The 21,834-nt window shown below is 39.3% G+C and overlaps 1 protein-coding gene across 3 annotated transcripts in view; it reads left to right on the top strand.

Moving 5' to 3' along the window:
* LOC105476782 (ankyrin repeat and fibronectin type III domain containing 1) overlaps positions 1-21,834 on the top strand; it is a 353,243-nt gene that overhangs the window by 152,239 nt on the left and 179,170 nt on the right. Inside the window, exons 1-2 of one of the 3 annotated variants that reach the window (XM_071082908.1) lie at positions 16,584-16,867; positions 19,564-19,698. Coding sequence is in view for 1 of the 3 variants with exons in the window: in XM_071082907.1 (XP_070939008.1) it covers positions 19,564-19,698 (135 nt within the window). In the remaining 2 variants the exon portion in view is untranslated. The other 2 variants (XM_071082909.1, XM_071082907.1) reach the window with 2 other exon arrangements.

Genomic DNA, 21,834 nt, shown 5'->3' with positions numbered 1-21,834 from the left:
TTCATGTCTTTTGGCCATTTCCTCATTAGAATATTTGGTTTTTATTCTTGAGGTTTGAAAATTCTTTATATATTCTGGATACTTGTTCTTTGTTCTTTGTCACGCTGCTATAAGGACATACCTGAGACTAGGTAATTTATAAAGGAAAGAAGTTTAATTGACTCATAGTTCTGCAGGGCTTGGGAGGCCTCAGGAAACACACAGTCATGGTGGAAGGGGAAGCAAACACATCCTTCTTCACATGGCAGCATCAAGAAGTGCCAAGCAAAACGGGAAACGCCCCTTATAAAACCATCAGATCTTGTGAGAACTCACTCACTATCATGAGAACAGCCTGAGGGTAATCACCCCCATGATTAAATTACCTCCTGCCGGCTCCCTCCCATGACACATGGTGATTATGGGAACTACAATTCAAGATGAAATTTGAGTGGAGGCACAGCCAAACCATATCATATAACTTGAAAATATTTTTTCTCACTCTGCAGCTTTTCTTATGGTGTTGAATATAATTTCACATGTTTATTTCAAATGCTGATTTCATTTTTGCCACCTATATATCCTCTTCAGTGAAATATCTCTTCATGTCTTTTGCCCATTTTCTTATTGGAATATTTGGTTTATATTGTTGAGTTTTGAGAAATCTTTATGTATTCTAGATACTTGTTCTTTGTCAGATGTATGCCTTGAAAATATTTTTGCTCACTCTGTAGCTTGTCTTTTTAGCCGCTGAACAGGATCTTTCACAAAATATAAGTTCATTTTGTTAAAGTTCAATTTGTCATTTTTTAATTTTATGGATGTGCTTCTGGTGCCATTTTAAAACTCTTCCCAGTACTAGATCCTGAAGATGTTTTTCTATGTTTTTTCTACAAGTGGTATAATTTTACATTTTATATTTAAATTTGTAATTCATCTTGAACTAAATTTCATGTATGAGATGTGAGGCTTAAGTTGAGGGTTGTTTTTTTGGCTCGGTTTTTTTGCCTCTGGTTGTTCACTTGTACCAGCATCCCTTGTTAGGATACTGTCTTTTCTATGTTGGATGATTTTTGCACCTTTGTCAGAATTCAGTTGGCATATTTGTATGGGTTAATTTCTGGGTTCTCTGTTCTGTTTCATTAGTCTATGTGTCTATCTCTCTGCCAACATCAGACATTCTTGATTCCTATAGATATACAGTAAGTCTTGAAACAGAGTAACCTTATTCCTCCCAATTTATTTTTGTCTTTCAAAATTGTTTTAGCTATTCTAGTTCATTTGCCTTTTCAACTATATTTTAGAAAAATCTTTTCCATATCTAAAAAAACTCTTGCTGAGGGTTTAAGAGGAATTGTATTAAATGTAGTGCCAACTTGGGGAGGATGGACACCTTTACTATGTTGAATCTTCTTTTTTTCTTTTTTTCTCTTTTTTTTTTTTTGACACAGAGTCTCACTCTGTCGCCCAGGCTGGAGTGCAGTGGCGCGATCTTGGCTCACCGCAAGCTCCACCTCCCGGGTTCACACCATTCTCCTGCCTCAGCCTCCGGAGTAGCTGGGACTACAGGCGTCCACCACCACACCCGGCTAACTTTTTGTATTTTCAGTAGAGATGGGGTTTCACTGTGTTAGCCAGGATGGTCTTGATCTCCTGATCTTGTGATCCACCCGACCTGACCTCCCAAAGTGCTGGTATTACAGGCGTGAGCCACTGCACCCGGCCCTATGTTGAATCTTCTAATCCATGAACACAGTATGTCTTTCCATTGATTAAGATTTTGATTTTTTTTCATCAGCATTTTGTAGTTTTCAGCATACAAGTCGTGTATGTGTTTTGTTAGATTTACACTTAAGATTTTAATTTTTTGAGCAATTGTAAATGGTATTACACTTCTAAATTACATCCATGTAGTCATTGCCAGTATACATAAATACAATTGATTTTTGTATGTTCATCTCTTATCTTGTGACCTTCCTGAACTCATTTATTAGTTCTAGTGGTCTTTTTGTAGATTTGTTCAGATTCTCTATAGACAATCATTTCATCTGCACAATTCTAGGAATGGTTTTATTTTTTTCTAGCCAATAATTTTTTTTCTAGTTAACATTTCAATAAAATGTCTTTTATTGTGTTTTCTTGCTTTCTATTACTGACTAGAACTCACAAAATTATGATACATAAGAGTGATGAGAGTAGGCATGACTTATTCTTGATCTTAGGAGGAAGCATTGTCTTTTACCATTTCCTGTTACGTTAGCTGTTGAATTTTTGGTAGATGTTCTTTATCAAGCTGAGGATGTTCATTCTATTGATATTTTCTGAGCGTTATGATCATGAATGAATGAATGTTGAATTTTGTTTAAGGCTTTTTCTTCATCAATTGATATGATTATGTGAGTTTGCACCTCTTATCTGTTAATATGGTGAATTACATTGATTGGTGTTCAAATATTGAATAAGCCTCACATCCATTGAATAAACACCAAAACACCACTTTGTCACGGTATATTATTCTTTTTATATGTTTCTCAATTCTGTTTGCTAATACTGGTTAATGATTTTTTTGCATCTACATTGGTGAGGAATATTTTCTTTTTTGGCACTGTCTTTGTCCAGTTTTGTTACCAAGATAATATTAGGTTTATAAGATAAAATATTATGTATTCCCTCCTCTTTTGGATTGGAAGAGATTGTATAACATTTGTGTTAATTCTTTAATTCTTTTTGGAACATTTGGTAGAAAATTCTCCAGTGAAACAATCTGAGACTAGACATTACTTTTTTTGATGTTTCTAAATTATAAATTCAATTTCCTTAATGGTTAAAAGACAGTTAAAATCATCAATTTCATATTGGGTGAGTTGTGATGGTCTGTTTTTTAAGAAAGTGGTCCATTTCATTACAGGTATCAAATTTATAGTTATAAAATTGTTTATTGTAGTCCCTTATTATCCTTTTAATATCTGTAAAATTGGTAATGACATCCCCACTTAATTCCTAATATTGATAAATTGCATCTTCTCTCTTGTTCTTCAACAGTTAATAGAGGTGCCAATTTTATCTTTTTAAAGACATTTTCTCTGTTTCATTGATTTTCTCTGTTGTTTTTCTATTAGCAATATCATAGATTTCTGCTCTTTTTTTGATTCATAGATTGGAAGAATTTTTTGAAATCTCTTTTGGCTTTCTTTTGGTACAATGGTGCCCTTTCACCCACAGGGGCTACATTCCAAAACCCCCAGCAGATGCCTAAAATCCTGGATGATACTGAACACTATATACACTACGTTTTTCTTATACATACATACCTATGATAAAGTTTAATTTATGAATGAGGCACAGTAAGCTATTAACAACAAATAACTAATAATAAAATAGAATACTTTTAACAATATTCTGTAGTAAAGGTTATGTAAATGTGTTCTGTCTCTCTCAAAATATCTTATTGCACTCCATTCACCTTTCTTCTTGTGATGATGTGAGATGAGACAATGCCTACAGGATGAGATGAAGTGAGGTGACTAGCGCAGACATTGTGATGTAGCACTAGACTACTCCTGACTTTCTGATGATACATCATAAAGAGGATTATCTGCTTCACATGGTCCTGGATCATTGAGCCATGATGGTGTCAATAGTTAGGGATCAGGAGCAGATGAAATCAATGACTTGGGGCATGTAGTGTATACCACATGGATACGCTGGACAAAGGGATGATTCGCGTCCTGGGCAGGACACTGGGGTGGTGCAAGATTTCATTATGCTATCCAAAATGGTGTACAATTTAAAGTTTATGGTTGTTTATTTCTGGAATTCCCCATTTAATATTTCCAGACTGCAGTGGACCATGGGTAACTGAAACCACAGAAAGCAAAACCACAAATTAGGAGGGACTGCTGTGCTTTGGAAAATTAAAAATTGTATATAGTTAAGGTGTACAATTCCATGTTCTGATATATATTGTGAAATGATTATCATTAGCAAGCTAATTGATATATCCATCACCTCACAGTTACTTTGTGTGTGTGTGTGTGTGTGTGTGTGTGTGTGTCTGAACATTGAAGATCTACTCTATTAGCAAATTTCAAGTATACAATTCAGTATTATTAACTATAGTCACCATGCTGTATATTAGATCTCCAGAACTTAATCAACCTGTGTAACTGAAATTTTGTGACCGTTGACCAGTGTCTCCCCATTTCCTCCCCCTGGCCTCAGATCCTGGCAACCACCATTCTACTCTCTGCTTCTGAGTTCAACTTTTTTAGATGCTACGCTAGAGTGACATCGTGAAGTATTTCTCTTCTTGTGCCTGGTTTATTTCTTATTTCATTTAGCATAATGTCCTCCAGTTTTATCCATGTTGTCACAGATAATAGAATTTCCCCCTTTTAGGGCTACATAATATTTCTCTCTCTCTCTCTCTCTCTCTCTCTGTCTCTCTCTCTCTCTGTCTCTCTCTCTCTCTCTCCCTCTTGCTCTCTCTCGTGTGTGTGTGTGTGTGTGTACCACATTTATTTTATCCATTACTCACAGTTCATGTGAAGGTGATTCTTTTTTACAAAGTATTGGCTCTGCCACCTTCTAGCCATGAGATTTGGGCCTCACTTTTCTCATCTGTAAATTCAGATGCTTCTAATGCTACTTCCCATCACAGGGTTTCTGGGGGGTTCAAAAGAATTGGTGAGCATAAGGGACTCATCAAGTACAGATTGAGCATACCTAATCCAAAAATCCAAAATCCCAAATGTTCCAAACTACAAAACTTTTCAGTGCCAATGTGACACTACAACCTACCCTGAGTACATTATCTTTTCACTGTATTAATGCATGTCATTTTTTTTACTGTTAAGTATTTATGTGTGAAAACGTATAAACATGATTGCTTGTTGGTAGCATATAAATTCAGAAGCAGGAATGGCAGTGATGCCAAACAACCACAGATTGTCCACATGGGTGGCTGTGATAGTGATGCTTTTGCCTTCTGTTGGTTCAGTGTACACAAGCTTTGCTTCATGCACAAAATTAGCAAAAAATGTTGTATAAAATTACCTTCAGGCTATTTGTATTAGGTGTGTATGAAATATAAGTGAATTTTGTATTCAGACTTGGGTCACATCCCCAGGGTATCTCATTATGTATATGCAAATATTCTAAACTCCAAGAAAAAATCCAAAATCTGAAACACTGCTGGTCCCATGCATTTCAGAGAAGGGATACTCAACTTGTAGTCCCATTATTTTGTAATATCAGTGTTGTTATTTTGTGATCACTCTCTGATCACAGAATCTAGAACTCTTTGCAATCTCCTTTTCAGGTCTATAGTTCACCCAAAAACTTGGTTCTACAAAGCAAGAGTCATTCCTAAATATTCTATTCCCATTGGACATTATCTTCCTTCACCCCCACCACCCAGTGTTGGTCTGACCGTAGTAGGTCTGCCCCTCCACATGCTGAGGGCTACCATGTGGTTACTGGAAGCCATCCTCCGCCTACCTGACAGTAGACCTGTGTTCTGTGCTTCTGCCCACTCCCAGCTTGGCTCTGGTTTGCTTAAAATTAAATGATACTTTTCTGTGAGAAGGTGCTTGATTTTCCACATAGGTCTGGCTGCCAATTCCCAGAGACCTTTTGATTTGATGCTGTCTGTGGCCCAGCGCTGCCTATGTAGTCTAGACCCAGAGTATAAAAGAAAGCCGATCCCAGGAGACCTCAGGGTTAGCATCTAGGCATTATTTCTGCGGATCTTACTCTGACCCATTCTCCCAGCACCTCCTTTCACACTCCTTTAGTTGAATCCCTAACATAGGTACTTCCCACTTTCTCGGAGCCTCTCTCCTAATCCTAGCTGCCCTAACTGCCAGATCTCTGGCCCTCCATGGTCCTCCACCGACCTCCCTTCCTTTGCTGGTCTCCAGTTTTTCAGCCTTTGCTACCTGATCACCTACTGGAAAGGTCACTAGCTTCCAGCCTCACACCTCTCCAACCTCCATCTGATTTTGTTATTCATCACATATTTGTAGGGCCCCTACTATGTGCTGGGCACTATGCTACACCTTGGGGTATTATTGTGAATAGGGGATGGATTCTCTGCTGCCATGCAACTCACAGTCTAAAAGGGAGCAGATTACCAAACAAGTAGTAGTTACAAACTATGGTTGGTGCTTTTAGAAAAACAACAGGGGGCTGGCCATGGTGGCTCACACCTATAATTCCAGCACTTTGGAAGGCCAAGACGGGTGGATCACGAGGTCAGGAGTTCAAGACCAGCCTAGCCAAGATGGTGAAACCCCATCTCTACTGAAAATACAAGGCATGGTGGCATGGTGGCAGGTGCCTGTAATCCCAGCTATTCGGGAGGCTGAGGTGGAGAATTGCTTGAAGTGGGGAGGCGAGGTTGCAGTGAGCCAAGATTACGTCACTGCTCTCCAGGCTGGGTGACAGAGCGAGAATCCATCTCAAAAACAAAACAAACGAACAAACAAACAAAAAAAAAAAAAAACAGGGTGCTGAAATAAAGATTAATGGACATGAGGGAAGGATATTTCCTCTCCGAGGAAATGATATTTAAGCCAAGACCTGAGAGATGAAAGGGAGCCAGTCCCATGAAACAGGGACAGATGTTTTAGGCAGATGGAACAGTATGCGCAAAGGCCTTAAAGAGGACCTCATATGAACCTGTGCAAATTGTTCAGGGCACAAACAAGCCTGGTCCAGGAGGTAAAGGGAATGCTGAAACCCAGCCAGGCTCTGTTCCCCAAGCAGTTTGCCACCGTAAGGGGAAGGAAGTGGTTCTTTTTCTGAGCCTCATAAAGACAATGTATGAGCTAGTAGCAATCTGAGCCTTGAGGTGAAAAGAGGATGGCTCTCAGTCCTTTTCTGTTGGTCCTTGGGCTGCCGCTTGGGTCCACATCCTGGGATCTTGCACTCAGCTTAGAAATACCCATCTCCATATGCCTGCCCATTCTTAGATTAGTCTATGTTTGATCTCATCTATCAAATGATAACAACTCAGATTTACATGGCATTTTACATTTGCTTCAAGTCTCATCTGCTCTTCCAATATCTCTGTGAGGTAGCTAGGACAGGCATTATTCATTAATTATAATTTGCATGCAATACCATGAAGAGATTTTGTGTTTTGGTTAGTTATGTTTCAATAATTGTATATACCCTCCTAACCAACACCTAAATCAAGATACAGAATGTTTCCAACAGGCCTGAAAGTTTCCTTCTGCCACTGTCCAATCAAATATCCCACCACCCCAGTCCTACCTAGGCAGCCAGTGTTTTGATTTCTGTCACTACTGATCAGTTTTTTCAGTACTTGGTCATCATGGAAATGTAATTGTGTAGTAAATATTCTATTGTGTCTAGCTTCTTTTGCTTAATCTGATGTTTCTGAGATTCATTCACATTATTGTATGTCTCAGTAGTTTATTCCTTTTTTATTGTTGAGTAATAGTCCATAGAATGAACATACCACAATTTGTTTAGCTATTACTCTATTGATGATATTTGGGCTATTTCCAGGTTGGCTGTTTTAACTGAGACTGCTATATTCTTGTGTAACTCTTTCTGTGAGCATTTACTTTTCTTTCTTGTGGGTAGAACCCAAAAGTAGAAGCGCTAAGTCATAAGGTATAGTATATTTAACTTTGTAAAAGACTGTCAAACAGTTCTCCAAAGTTATGCCATTTTATACTCCAATCAGCAACCTAAATACACTATAGTTACTCCACAGCCTCACCAACTCTTGGTTTTAGCCATCCTAGTGGGTGTAAACTAGTATCTCATTTTAATTTTATTTTACAATTCTCTGAGGACTAATCATATTGAGCACTTTTTATGTGCTTATTGACCATTTGTGTATCTTCTATTGTAATATGTCTATTCTAGTCTTTTGTGTGACTACTATTAATTTCATTTTATAGATAAGAAAATTAAGACTTAGGTCAAGTGGCCAAAGACTACAAAGATTCACAGCGAATAAGTAGCAAACCCAAGTCTTTTACTCATATCTCCTGACTCTAACTGGTATTTCATTTCCAGTATACTGGACTTTTTCCTACAATGGGTCTCAAGCTTAGGCTGCCCTCATCAGTAACCTTTACAGCATCCTGAACCTCAGGACATTTTAGATAAAGGCACAGTCAAAAAATGTATGGATGTAGACAAAAGAAGAGGTGAATGATTTTACATTAACTGAAAGCAACATAATGTTTTTTTTAATAGTCCTCAAAACCATCACTCTAATTCTGGAGTTCTTGTTTGGTACCTGATACCCTCTCAGGCAGGTATTCTCAGTGTCAACTACTCAATGCTGCCAAGCTCAAAATAAGCCCTTTTTTGTTCAGGTGCAAATGTGTTTCACTGGGCTACATGTAACTCTTTTCAGCCTATTTGGTTTTAATTCAATCAGTTAAAATAGCCACAATTTCTCCTGTCCATATGCCACATTGCAGTAAGTTAATATTTGGTTAATGAAGTGTTAATGCTCCTGAGGCTTGATTTTCTCACTAGAATAGCTGGAGGAGATGGTGAATATGTAGCATGATTCATTCTCTCGCTCTCTCTCTTTCTCTGTCTTTTTCTTTAAGAATTAAATGTACTTTGAAGCTGCAAATGTCATAGAAAACTCCCACTTTTCTTTGATGCTGAAGATAAATCACTGATGGAACAATAAGAATGGATAGCCAGCCTTGGTGATAGTTGTACTTGACAGACTGAGTTTGAGCATCTGACAAATGGGTGAAACATTGTGACTCCCCTTTCAAACCGAGCGGAGATATGCTAGCTAGCAGGGCAGCACAGACAGAAGGTGCCTGTTGCTGTCCTTTTAATCCTCTCTGAGCAAAATCTTGTACTTTTCTCCAAAATGGTGAAGGAAGTGAATAAGCCATTGACCTTTTAATTCCATTCAATGCATTTGCTGTACTGCAAGGTGCATCCAGTAGGTTTCACAATGCGGAAGAATGACATTGAGTATTTGGCATATGCAGTCCTTGAGAAAGCTCCTCTGAGCTTAGAAAGCTCCTCTACTCCTTAGAAAGTGGCCACAGCAGCCCATTCAGACCTTGCTCTATCTAATTTCATAGGAGTTCAGAGTCTGGGACAAAATGAATAAAGAGAAGTTGGACGGAAGTCTGAAGATGGAAGAACTAGGCCAGAAATAAAAGGGTCGCACCAATGTCTGTGAAGAGGAGATGGGAATAATAGAGATGAGGCTACAATTTAACAAGATGAATCAGTCAAGCCTTCTTAAAAGTATTCCTACAACTTCTTCAACTTTCTTTTTTTTTTCCCCCCTCCTCTGTTCTTCTTTCTTCTCCAATTCATTAAATGCCTCTTTGCTGCCATATGCCTTAGGTCAGACGCTCCTGGCATTTGTATAGCAAACTTCATCTGATGTTTTTAGAAGAAAGGGGACAAAGTTTTTATTTTAAGCTGAGAGTAATTTTAATGGGTAAAGTGGCATTTACAGACAATGTTTAACTGATAGTGCAGATGGCCTTTATAATTGCTGGGTCTTATTACAAGCTATAGGTCTTCATTATTATGTGTGAATGTGCAAATAGAATTAACTTCCTTGCTCCTCTTAGTATTTCAAATTCTCACTGTGATTAATTACAAAGAATTCTCTCTTTAATACTAAGGATCTGATTCCATGAAGTTGTGGAGATAAACCAAGGAGGCTTTTCCATTTGTCAAAGGGAGGAGGTATTTCTTATGGTGGTAGAAAGCTGAGCAATTTGGCAGGAGACTGGGTCACAAGCCACCCACACGAGTATCATCTAAGGAACACTTCGGCTGTGAAAGAAATGGAGAAAAGGACCTGGAAAATATGGAAGGCTTCTTTAGAGATTTATTTATTTAGCAGTTAACCAAGAGTGCGAGGACCCTTCTGGGAATTTGGTCTTGGGCGCCTAAAATTTAACTTAAGCCTGGACTCAAATGCCAAACAGAAGTATTCCTACAAGAATTGACAAAAAACAAAAAACTCATTTTGATTGGCACTCAGGAGAGAACAATAAATGAGGGTGGAAGGAGGAGAGTTTTCTCTATGGCTTGACTGATCATTAAAGCTATCCAGATTCCTCACCCAAATCACCACCCACTGAGTGGGGCCACCTAGGGTAATTAAAGGATCAGATGCTCCTGTGCTATATTGTAAGCATTTAAAAAGCACCAGTCCCACTCATAGAAACGTCTTGTTGGCTTTCTCTGAAGAAAACCTGAATAGAGAATAGAATTCTATTAATGAATGAGGCAAATCTACATTAGTTCCTTTTAAAAAAAGAAAACATTCCTGATAAATAACATTTAAAGCAGATTTCAGCACACTCTCTGGAAATAGAGATCACATATATTGACTCTGAAATATTAGACTATATGTCCAATACAAACCAAGACTAGCTGGGTTGAAATAAAGCATTTTTTTTTCCTTTGTGGCAGAGAAGTTCTTCTATGTGTTAAGTGCTTTATGGCTTCTTGATATCATAGCATGTTAGAGCTAGAAATGATTTTCAACGTCATCTAGCATGAACCCCTCACTTAGAGGAGAAAACTGAAGGTGTTTAAAACAAAAAAAAAAAAGGCCAGAAGAATCTTCAAGAACATTCCAGTTGCTGTCCAGAAACATTGCAAATCAACCTTTTTAGATGCTGCAGCAAAAGGGAAAACTCCAGCCTTGCCTTCATCTTTGACTCATAGGAAAGGTGTAAATACCACCCACGTAGTTAAAGCTTTCTTGCTGAACTCCTGCTTATTTTGAATTGAACAAAGGCTAAAAAGCCCATTGTGAAATGTTTGTTTGGAGGGCCAGAATCTAAACTTGCATTCCTTGTCATGGTCAGTTTTTTAAAAGAAGATGACAGATTGGAGTCATGGAGGGGGAGAGACTCCAGCAATGCTAGATATAAGAGACCATCAGAAGAGGATGCTCTTTCTTTCTGGCTTGCTGTTGTTATTTTTATTTTCCACGTACTCCCCAGGGTATCAGGTTTATCACCATGGCTGGGATGGGGCTTGGAATGTGGTGGACAATATGACAACAATTTCCTTCCTGGTGTGTCCCTGAATGGCCAGCACAGTCAACACATAATCAGACAATCTACAGCTGCACTGTTGCTGTTGACAACTTCATTATGCCTGTGATATTCAGCTGGGTAATTCATTTCTCCAGCTTGGCAATATGTCCTGATATGCCTAAATGGGTTCAATGTAATTTTGTAAGCTTTTGAAGATGCTTCCTCTTCCCTTGTGAGACATGATACACACTGTCTCCCCTTGTGCTTAGCTTTGTCCTAATATGGGAAACAATGATAACCGCCACCAGGAAATAGCGTTGCCTTGTTCAGCTCTTTAGTGCGGTTTGAGTCTCCAAACCACAAAGGCAGGAAATATTAGTGATTGGAATGACACAGTAGGTCACTTAATGTCCCTTGTAACTGCCTTTTTTTTAATTTTATTTTTATTTTTTGGCCTGCCTCTGCATTTAACCTTCATATCACCAGGGCATTTTTCTACAAAATCAGATGGCCTTGCCAAGGATGTAAAAATACATAATTAATGCTTCTGGGGGAGGGTGCTGGCCTTTGGCATGATATGTCTACCATCACCAGTACTGTTCTGAAATGGAAGAAGCAGATGAGAAATTAGAAATATGAGCATGCATAGCATCCAACACCGATGCCGCACTTTTTCTTTACACTGGGCAAAAGTATAAAATGCATTCCTCTGAGTAATCTTTAATTCTGCTCAATTAAACCTATATGTATTGAAAATTATCTACCACGCAAAGGGCCCCAATCCAAGAGCTGAGAGGAAAATTCAAAAATCAGTGAGGCCCGGGTCCTGCCCTCATGGGGATTTCAATCCAGTAAGGGAATTACATAGAGCCCCGAGTACCTCTAATGAAGTTAGGCTGTGCTGAGAGTGTTAACATTGTTATAAATACTACAAGGAGAGAGGAGAAAGACACTCATTCCACTGGGAACATAAAGGAGAGGTGAATGGGCTGTCTTCAGGGCCACCTTCCTTATTCCACCAGCCAATCTGTATTCTTTTAAGAAAATCTGGTCTGCTGAGAATCTTATTGGAGTCAACTTCTTAGTTCTGAGAGTTAAGACTACTCATCTATCCAATTTCTAAGTGCTTGCTGGTCGTCATTGATAATGATCTGTTCCCAAGTATCTCAAATGAAAATGGAGAAGATAGCATAAAGATAGGTCAAAGAGTCTTTCAGCTTATTCTTTTATCTTTTTATCTACCTGTTTTCTTGACTTTATAAAGCTAAATTCTCCTAAGTGGACTCCCATTGGCAAGTAGAAAATAGCTACTGAATCTGTGACTTTTAACTACAGGTATTTCAATGTTAAGATTTTCTTTACAAAAAAAAGAGGAGGAAGAAAAAACATAGACAAAGGAGTAAGAGGAGGAGGAAGGGTCTGCCTAAAATTGAGTAGTCGTTTATCCTTCAGTATTTTGACTAATCAACTCAACCATTTTGACTTGTCTATTGAATAGTCACCTTATGGATTCCAGCTTCCGTGCCTACTGGTGAAGATTCATATGATTTGACGGGTAGCTGTACATACACATAGGGTTTTGAAAAAGCTGAAACCCTGAAGTCTGATAAATGTTTTATTTTTTAATCTAGACAAGCATTGGTTTATGAATTATCAAATCCTAGAGTATTAACCATTTCATTTTCAAATTGTTTGAGAGTTCTGCATAACATCCTTAAAGTAATCCAAGACACAAAAATCATCTTCGGCTTTGAAGCACCAATAAAAGACTTCCCCAGAGGAACGGCCAAAATGAGTGTTGTAGATGGAGAGGGATACCAACATCTCTGCCGTGGATAATAGTCCTCTACCACAACTGCACTACAGTCCAGATATCACTATACAAAGGCATGATTGAGGTCCAATTAGCCACCAACCTATTACACACGTTATTCATTATGACCAAATCTAGTGCATCAAAGAATACAGATGGCCTAGGGATTGGTCATAAGAAGAAGCAACCTGTGCTGGCTCCTTTTAAAGAGATTTAGGTGAATACTGCCACCTATTGATAGGTGAAATTTATGCTACAAATTCCTACTCTGACCTGATGTGCTAATGCTTATCAGAGCAGATCTCATTTCTCGGCCAAAGCATTTTATCAGCCCGAATTTCATAATTATGGACATGTTTTTGGTGAAAAATAATTATGTTACATTAATGTAAAGCAACTAATGAAATGTATTATATTTCTTATTATATTATTATACATATTATGTATTATTTCTTGGCAAAGGAATGAGGTGGAAATACCACAAACTTTGCAGAGACCTGGGTTTGAGTCTCAGCTCAGTCCCTAAATGCACATAAACAAGCTGATTAATCTCTCTAAACCTTAGTTTCCTCATCGATAAAAAGTGGATGATCCTACTTTGTAGGGTGTGAGAATTCAGTGATACCATTTGCATGGCACATAGAAGGTATTTAATAAATGGCAGCATTTATTATTATTTTTCCACTGAGCTATTAAAAGTAACTATTTTGATGCAGTGATTGGTAATATGACAAACCACATCATGTATCAGACTCCGGTGAACTCTTCCACATGGTTCAATTATCCTTTGGCAATGCTACTTGTCTAGTATAGTATCTTTGACATCCAAAATTAAGACAGTGTGAACATAAATATTAGAACCTGAAGTGTGCCAATTGAGAAAATGAGGATAAATGGGCTTCATTACCAAATGTCTCCTGACTGCCCTAGAGGATATATGGGGCCGAGCAGATAAAGAATTATGATAAAATGTTGGAGCTACATATAAATGGGGCTTTGTGACCTGCTGGATAAGGTTGAGACTTAGAGCCAGACCCAGGAGGCTCACATTCCTTCCTCGGCATGGTGTGGGGGATCCTGGGCTCATACAGACAATAGGGGATTCATAACTTGAGAATTCTAATGATGACTGAAAGGAGGGTGGCAGCCAGGACAAGAAGGCTTTTCAGAAGCATGGACTCTGATTATCACGTCGGTGCTACAGCCCGGTGAGAGGCTGCTGAGAGGATGGATGAAGCCGTTCTTGGAAAGCTTTCAGTGAAGTGTTTGTAACCTCCTTTAAGAGAATCCCGTTTCTCATAAATGTGGCACTGGAAAATCCCACATGATTAGTTCAGATAAACACTCTGTCATCGGATTGCACTACCAGGAATATGGGCCATCTCTTTTTGAAGAGTCTTTTTGAATGCAATGTGTCTCGTCTCCAAGACTTAGAGAAAAATTCCGAAAGAGGCTTTCTCAGGATATTTTGGGACCGTTACTTTTAGTCTGAAAGGTCAATTGGTACTTAAAACAAAATAATCAAGAACTAGCATGCCCGTGAGCAGTCTGCATCTTTTCTTTAGAGGAAAAAAAAAAAAAAAAGTCTGCTTTGGATTGAATAGCCAATGCACTCCCCCACCCCTTTTCTTTTTTCTTTGGGGATTAGAAATTGAGAGGGAGGAGGAGGAAGAGTTTCACATTCATTACTAACAACTTCGCACATAGTAAGCATATTCAGATACACCCTGGGGTGTTAGTTTTCTTTTCCTATTTTTTTGTCTCCTTTTTAGCAGCTTTCGGTAAGTAGCACATTTTATTTTTTAAAAAAGAATTGGAGCCGTTATTGAGTAGCCGCGCCCTAAGGAAGGTCAAGAGATTAGGGAACGGAAGAAGGCTGGCCAGGCTCTTTGCTGACCACAGTAAGGGAAGCCACTTCTTATAATTTAATTTTGAGATACTGATGAAAAGGCACTCCCTAAGAAAAAAAAAAAATCTTCACTGAAAAAAAAAGTGAAAAATTGTTAGAAAATAGCCATCAAAAAGTGATCAATTTAAATTTATGTCTAACAAACAAACCACATGGAACTAACCACAGGGCAGACATGCATTTGCAGCGATATATGGACATTCTCAAAATATGGTCAGGATTTTGCAGGGGAAAGTGGACATTACTGGCTTCTGATATTGGTGGGCTTTGGCCTAATTTTGTAAGTATTCTGAAATTCTAAACATCATATGTCACAAATCAGAGGAGAGTATACTAAAAGAAACCTTTGAATTTAACTGGTCCAACTCTCTCATTTCACAAGTGGGAATAATGAAGCCTAATGGTAAAAAGTAACTTGCCCAAGATCACACAGCTGGTGAGGGGCAGCTCAAGGACTCAAGTTCAAACTCCCCATTCCCAGACCCAGGTTCTTTCCAATGAGCTAAACAACTGCAGTGGGAAGCCGCAAACTCACATTTAATGGAAACCCTGTACCCATGCCCCCTGGAAATGGCCCTGAATGTTGCTAGAGGCAGCTCATCTGTCACAGCCTGGACTGAAGTCTTTACCTGGTACTAAATGGGTTCTTCAAAGCATTCTATGAATGTCTAGGCACATTGACATGACTCCAAGGACTCAGCTTCTGTTCTTTTCTCTGTCTTAGAAAAAAAGAGCACAGACCATAACCTGCATGCCATAATCATCTCCAGGTGTATACACTAGAATAAATTAATGTCATCATCATCCGCCATCATGTAGGCTAAAACTTTAAGTCACCTTCAACTTGTCTCTCTCTCTCATCCTCCCCGTCCTCCACCTAATCTATTGACAATCCTGTAAGTTCTATCTCCAAAGATAGGACTTTCATCTCCTAATTTACATCTTCACGGATCTTCATATCATTAGTGTCTTCCTGCTTCTGGGTTCTCACCGCTATCCACGATGGCCAGGCCAGGTGGATCCTAATCAACTGTTCCGGCATTCTCCTGCTCAGATCACTGTCACCTATGGCATAACGTCCACACTCTTTAACATGGCGTTCAAGCTCTCCCCAGTTTAGCTCCTGCTTACTTTTTGAGACAAATTCTATCAGCTCTTCCCTACATTATTCACTCCAGACCACTGGACTACTTGTCATTCCCTAAGAGCCCTGGAACTCTATGCATTGACACTATGCCTTGACTCCAAACCTGTTTCTTCTTTTCAACCTGTAGAGAGATCTTCATTCCTCTAGTTCTAGTTCAAATGCCACCTTCTCGGTAAATCTTTTCTATGCATTACAGAAAGAAGTAATAATTCTATGTTCCCTTAACACATTGCTCATACTTTTTTATGGCACTTACTTAATTCTGCCTTGTATTGTAATCGGTTGCATATCTCTTGCTAAATATATCTCTTTTATCTTTGAAAAGATGCCCTGTTCATCTTTGAATGGGAGCCATGCACCCTCCCAACCATATTGCTTCATTTAATACACTGCATATAATACATGATTTTCTTTCTTAACTTTTACTGAGCACTTACTAGGGCAGGAGGTGTAGTGGCTGAAGGAGAAAGATGCAAAATAAAACACAATCCCTGCCTTTAAAGGAGCCTTTAATTGAATCAGTGAGACACATTCGCAAATACCCTAAACAAGTTAAATAACTGTGGGGGTGGAATTGGGTGGAGGGGAAGTTCTGAGTGTGGAACAAACATTCTCAGTGTTCCAAATGAGAACATTGGTATTATGACATGGAGGGTGGAGTCATGGGGGAGGAGTAGAAGGAAAGAAAGGGCAAAGCTGCCTTTAGATCCCATCTCTTGCTGTAGTCATTATTAGAGTCTTCTCTAGGTCTGGCTAATCTCACTTATACTTCCCTCAGAACCAGAGAAATCTTCCTAAAACAAGACTCTGATCATTTAACTCCCTGTTCAAGTGTTTGATGTTCAATGAATCAAGCATCAGATAATTGCAGGCTTATGTTAAGAGTTACAGAGTACCAGTTTGCAGAGATGAGATGAAGTCCAGGAAACAGCCAGAGAACAAAAAGGAAGAACATCCTGTAAAAGTGCTAGAAAATGGGAGACAAAGTAAGAGTGTGATCAATGTGGGCTGAGATTAATCCAGAAGGATTAATTGGAGGAGGCAAGCCTTCTGTGGATGGTCACTTGGCAAGAAAGATTAGACATACCAAGGGAACTTTAAGATTCCTTTCAATTCTGAGACCCCATTTCCCATTATTCCTCGAGGTGATTTATGTATTCATTCAATAAATACATGCTAAGCACTTCAACAAAACATCAAATATTTATTGAATGCCTTCTATGTGCCACGAACTCTGCTAAACCCTGGACATACAGCAGAGAATAAGAGACTTTGCACTTAAACTCTGACAATATAATGGGGATGACTGATGCTAAACAATGAATGCAATAAAATATAATGGATATAATGATGGCAGAGTATAAGGTGGCATGCTTTCAGACCACAGAACAGGGATCCTAACAGCCTAGGGGCTAGAAAAATATCTCTGAGAGTTGATGTGTAAGCCAAGATTCCAAGGCTGTACAGGAGTTAGCCAGACATAAGGAACTGAGCATCCAGGCAGAAGAACACCCATCATATTTGATAATCTGGTATTCAGAAAGAATATAGCATGTCCAAGGAACTAAGAGATATTCAAAAAAGCTACAGCATGGAATGCAAATAGAAAGGTGGTAAGAAATTAGGATAGAGAGACAAGAAGAGCCAGAATATGGGAAATTTTTCTAGGGTATGTCGAGGAGTTCATACTTCATCAATAGGCTCTAAGTAACGTTAAAGTATGTAGCACAATGAATCTAACCTACTAAATACTTATTAAGTGTCTATTGAAGAGTAGATTAATGAATAGATGGATGAATTAATGAATTTCCTTTGCAATAAACATGAGCTTTTTGACTCAACTTGAGTATTTGCTCTAGAAAGTGTTGCTACTATTATCAGAGGCACTGTCCTCTTAGGTCTGTATGGCACGTGTAACTCATGACCCCTGTGAGGCAACCCCCTAACCTTAGTAGAGTTACTCAGTCACCTAGCTTACCACAGCAGATGTAATTCAAGTAAATCTGCGTTAAAGCCAAAATGTTTCTCGATGAAAGGGTAGAGTTTTACCTGGCAATCATTTTGGCCTAGGCTGTGCAAGAGAAGCCAGACTCTTTCTTAATCCTTGATGAAAAACATAGCCCTCTAAGCCTCAAGGGCATGAATATTACTAAATTAGATTATTCATAGCAATGCTTCCATGGACAAATAAATCCAAGGATAGAAAGTGATAGTAAATGTTCAAAAAAGATATTTTGCCTTTTTAATAAGAAAAGAAAAAGTAAGACAATTGTTAAAAGCCAAACCAAGCTCTTCCTTTGGCCACCCAGGTTTTATGAGTCACTGAGCCCTGCCTCAGATCGGAGCTGCAGAACAGCCACCTGTTGGGGGCGAGCGAGCTATGGGGGGAGATAATGTCTTTAGAAAGGGGGAGAGTTTGGGGAATACAAGATGTCATTTCCAGGATTCTAAGCAACTACCAGGCCAAAGATTAACTCTCCACCCTCTTGTTTATGATCAAGAGACTTTCTCCTGATTTGCTACAGTCTCATTCAAAATTTGAGAGTTTATTTGGCTCCAGGTATAGATAACAGACTAGTCAGTGCCTAGCAGAAGAGTCCAAAATTACTCCTGAAGTCATCACAGCAGCTAAACATTCATTTGGTAGAGAAAGAATCAGAACAGAGCTTTAGAAAGATTCTTAATGCTGTTGCTAGGGCCATGTGTTGCTGTGTGTGTGTGTGTGTGTGTGTGTGTGTGTGTGTGTGTGCACGCGCACGTGTGCAGTATTCATATGTGCCATCAATCGGCAAGTCCCACCCCCCAACATAACAAGCAGCCTGTGAAGGTCATTTGCCATTTTATTTCAGTGAGAACCATTAAAAATGCCTACATATGCAGCTTTCTAGGAAATCTATTTGTGTCTTTCCTTAGTCATGTAAAGCACAATGCTGTGAAAGGAGCCGGGTATACCCATATGTGGCTGGCATAGAAGCAGCACTGGAATCGTCTTCCTGAGACTGAGCCTCTTGCTGCCCTAAGTCCCACGTCTGCTGACTGCTTTCTCTGAACCTGCTCAGACAAAAACCCAAGCACAGCTTCAGCAGCCCTGACTGGATTTAGAGCTTTCTTAAGATGCCCCCTAGCTCCTGCTAGGGGCTTGTAAGGAATTGCGCAGGTGCCCTGTGGTAAAGGGATGTGACGGCCACCTATGTGCTTCTGGTCCCAGACGGCTGTGGAAACAAGGGGGTGTCTGGCCCCAGAAGGGCTGTAGATCATTTGCACTCACAGATTGCTGGATGAGCTCTTGGATGCCAGACAATATTTCTTTCCCTGCCGTTGATGTAGTGACCGACTGCCCCTCTGCTCACCCCTGAGTGACAGTCAGTTCGGATTCAGTCTTGTTTGCCATGAAGCTAGATGTCTCTGTAAGCCATTTCAAATGGTCCTCACAGATATGATAGGCTAAACACACACTGAAGTCATGGTATCCTTTTACTACATGCACACAAGCTACAGGAATCAAGCCTTCCCCAGGCTGCAGTCTAGAGAATACACCTAGCCTCTGAGCCAAGCTATTTACATCTCCCTTTCTCTCCCTATGCATCATTTGCTCTTTTATTTTGCATTAAGAGTAGCTTGGTGATCATGGACTTCGGCTCTCGCCTGTAGTGATCCTGTTCGCATTTCATTCTTTACGCAGAATAGGAAGGAAGTTCGCTTGCTTTGCACAGAGGCTGAGCCACAGGAGAAAGCAAAGCCAATGTGATTTATTGAATGAAAGCACTGGACAATTACCAACAACTTGTTCCTCTGCTGCCTCGAACAGCATAAACTGGTAAGTCAAATTTATTGTTGTTTTTCTTCATGCGAATATGGAGCTTTCTTAGTCACTGATTATTTTTATTGTGTGTATATGTTGCTGTGGCTTAAATAACACTTAAAAATCTGTATCTTCCAAAATTAGCTGCAGGTGGTCCATGAAGAATACACACACAAGCACACACACACACAGTGGTCTGCAATTGTACATACACGTCCCTGTGGAGAGACAGGACGGGGGTAGGGAAGCCCCATTTCTGATAATTGGGCATTTTGTTTGCAGTAAGCTTAATCACATTAAGTGCTTGCATAACTGATTAGCATTAGCTGTGAAAAATACATTGGTGTTTTGTTGTGTAAAATCATTTTCCAGTCAGGTTCCTGAGTCCCTAACAAAACACCTGTTGGGTCAGGTAAAGATGAGTTCCATCGTGCTGATAATCCTGAATGCAAACCCAGATATATTACTGTCTTTAATCCAGTTTTCAGACTGGGCAAGCAGAGTGGAATGCTGGCACTCTGTTCATCCTGGGTGAGCATGCCCATAAATAACATTATGACTGTGATACTGAGGATATCTGTCAAGGGAATCAATGGATGTGTGTTTAAACCCTTGCTTGATCCACCACTACTTTTGCATCTATGTTATTTAAGTCTTTTCTTTATTTCATAAAAGATATATGGTTGATGAGGTGCACTGGGTTCAAAGTGGGATGTTCTAAGTATCCAGTTACCCGTGCTGATCACTGGCCTGGTCAGAGTCATCAGAAACTCCACTGATAATCAAGGCTGAGTTTGCTTCTGTACTGGGCTCCAAAAATCCCCATACTCACTTGGTTTCTTCATTTTCTAAATAAGATATAGGCCAACCTCAGCAGAGAGAGAAAGTGACTGTAGAAAGATATTGCTTTCCTTACCACCATCCCCGCCCCCACCAGTCTCCTTAGTCTTTTGTTTGTCTGGCTACCCCAAGGCTTTATGGCAGCATCAATCCATCTCTGGTGAACTCAGAGTCCATATAAGTGTCATATAGAGTTTAATGTCTTTGGTGTACTCTATCTGCAGTATATCACTGGCTGTTCAGACAAAGTTGTGGCCTTGGATGCTGACAAAGATGAATGATGTTAGAACAGTGAGCAGCATGTTTCTCTAAATAAAAACCAAAGTTAGGAAACTGGAGAGATGGGTGAAGTTTTGCCTGGTGGAAAGGATCTCCAAGCCACTCAATCACAAGAGCCAAGGTCATTCTCCCAGGTGATTTGGCCATTTCATAAATGATGGCATTCTAATAGCAAGGAGACCGAATTGCCTACTGGTTACAGGACTGGTGAGATGTCAGGATAGTCGCGTATTTGTGCTGGTTCCCAGATTAAAGATGTGTCTTTTGGAAATTTCCTTAGCCTCTGTGGATCTCTGTTCTGCCATTCCTTCTATTCTTAATTGTTTCAAAGAAGACATGCTAAGCTCAATTAATGTATTCATGCGATACTACTTTAGATTCTTTTGTTAAATGATGCATTAGGTATTCAAGATCATTGTTCATGTACTTTAATCCAGGGGTCATTCATCAGAAATACACAGATGAGAGTTTATGTGAGGATGAGGGGAATCCATGTCCCTTCCCTCATCTAAGAGATCCAGAACACTCTGAAGGAAGCATGATCACACTTAGGGAATTAGAAGAGGAGAAAGGAGCTGAGAAGTGATGTTGAAAAAATTCAAGTTCAAATAAATAGGTCATGTAAATAAATAGGATTTTTTAAAATATTGATTAGTGATAACTGACTTGCTGTACTTATGACCCCAAGATCCTAAAGATCATCAATGTTTTGAAACAAACATGGAAGTATTTTTTTTCAGAGGGTAGTTCAGGTATGGGTATAATCCATGTATAGAACTATGGCAGGCAACTTTCAGCTGCTCAAATTGCTCCTGTACCCATGCGTATGGAATTAGCAGCTGCAAATGTACTATGATTTGAGAAGCTCTAGAAGGCTGATTTCCACCCCCCAAAATTTGTCCCATCTCTTTGTATTAGGGTACCTGAAATTCTTTCATCAGAGATTCAGTTAAGTATTGATGTCTTTTTCATAAAATTCAAACATTTCTAGAGGAAATAGTAAAGTAAGCCACTGATACTTTATGATAAATG

Source organism: Macaca nemestrina, chromosome 17 (genome assembly GCF_043159975.1).
Source record: "Macaca nemestrina isolate mMacNem1 chromosome 17, mMacNem.hap1, whole genome shotgun sequence".
Classification (NCBI taxonomy): domain Eukaryota; kingdom Metazoa; phylum Chordata; class Mammalia; order Primates; family Cercopithecidae; genus Macaca; species Macaca nemestrina.
The sequence above is the reverse complement of the archived record's forward strand: the minus strand, read 5'-3'. Positions and strand labels throughout refer to the sequence as shown.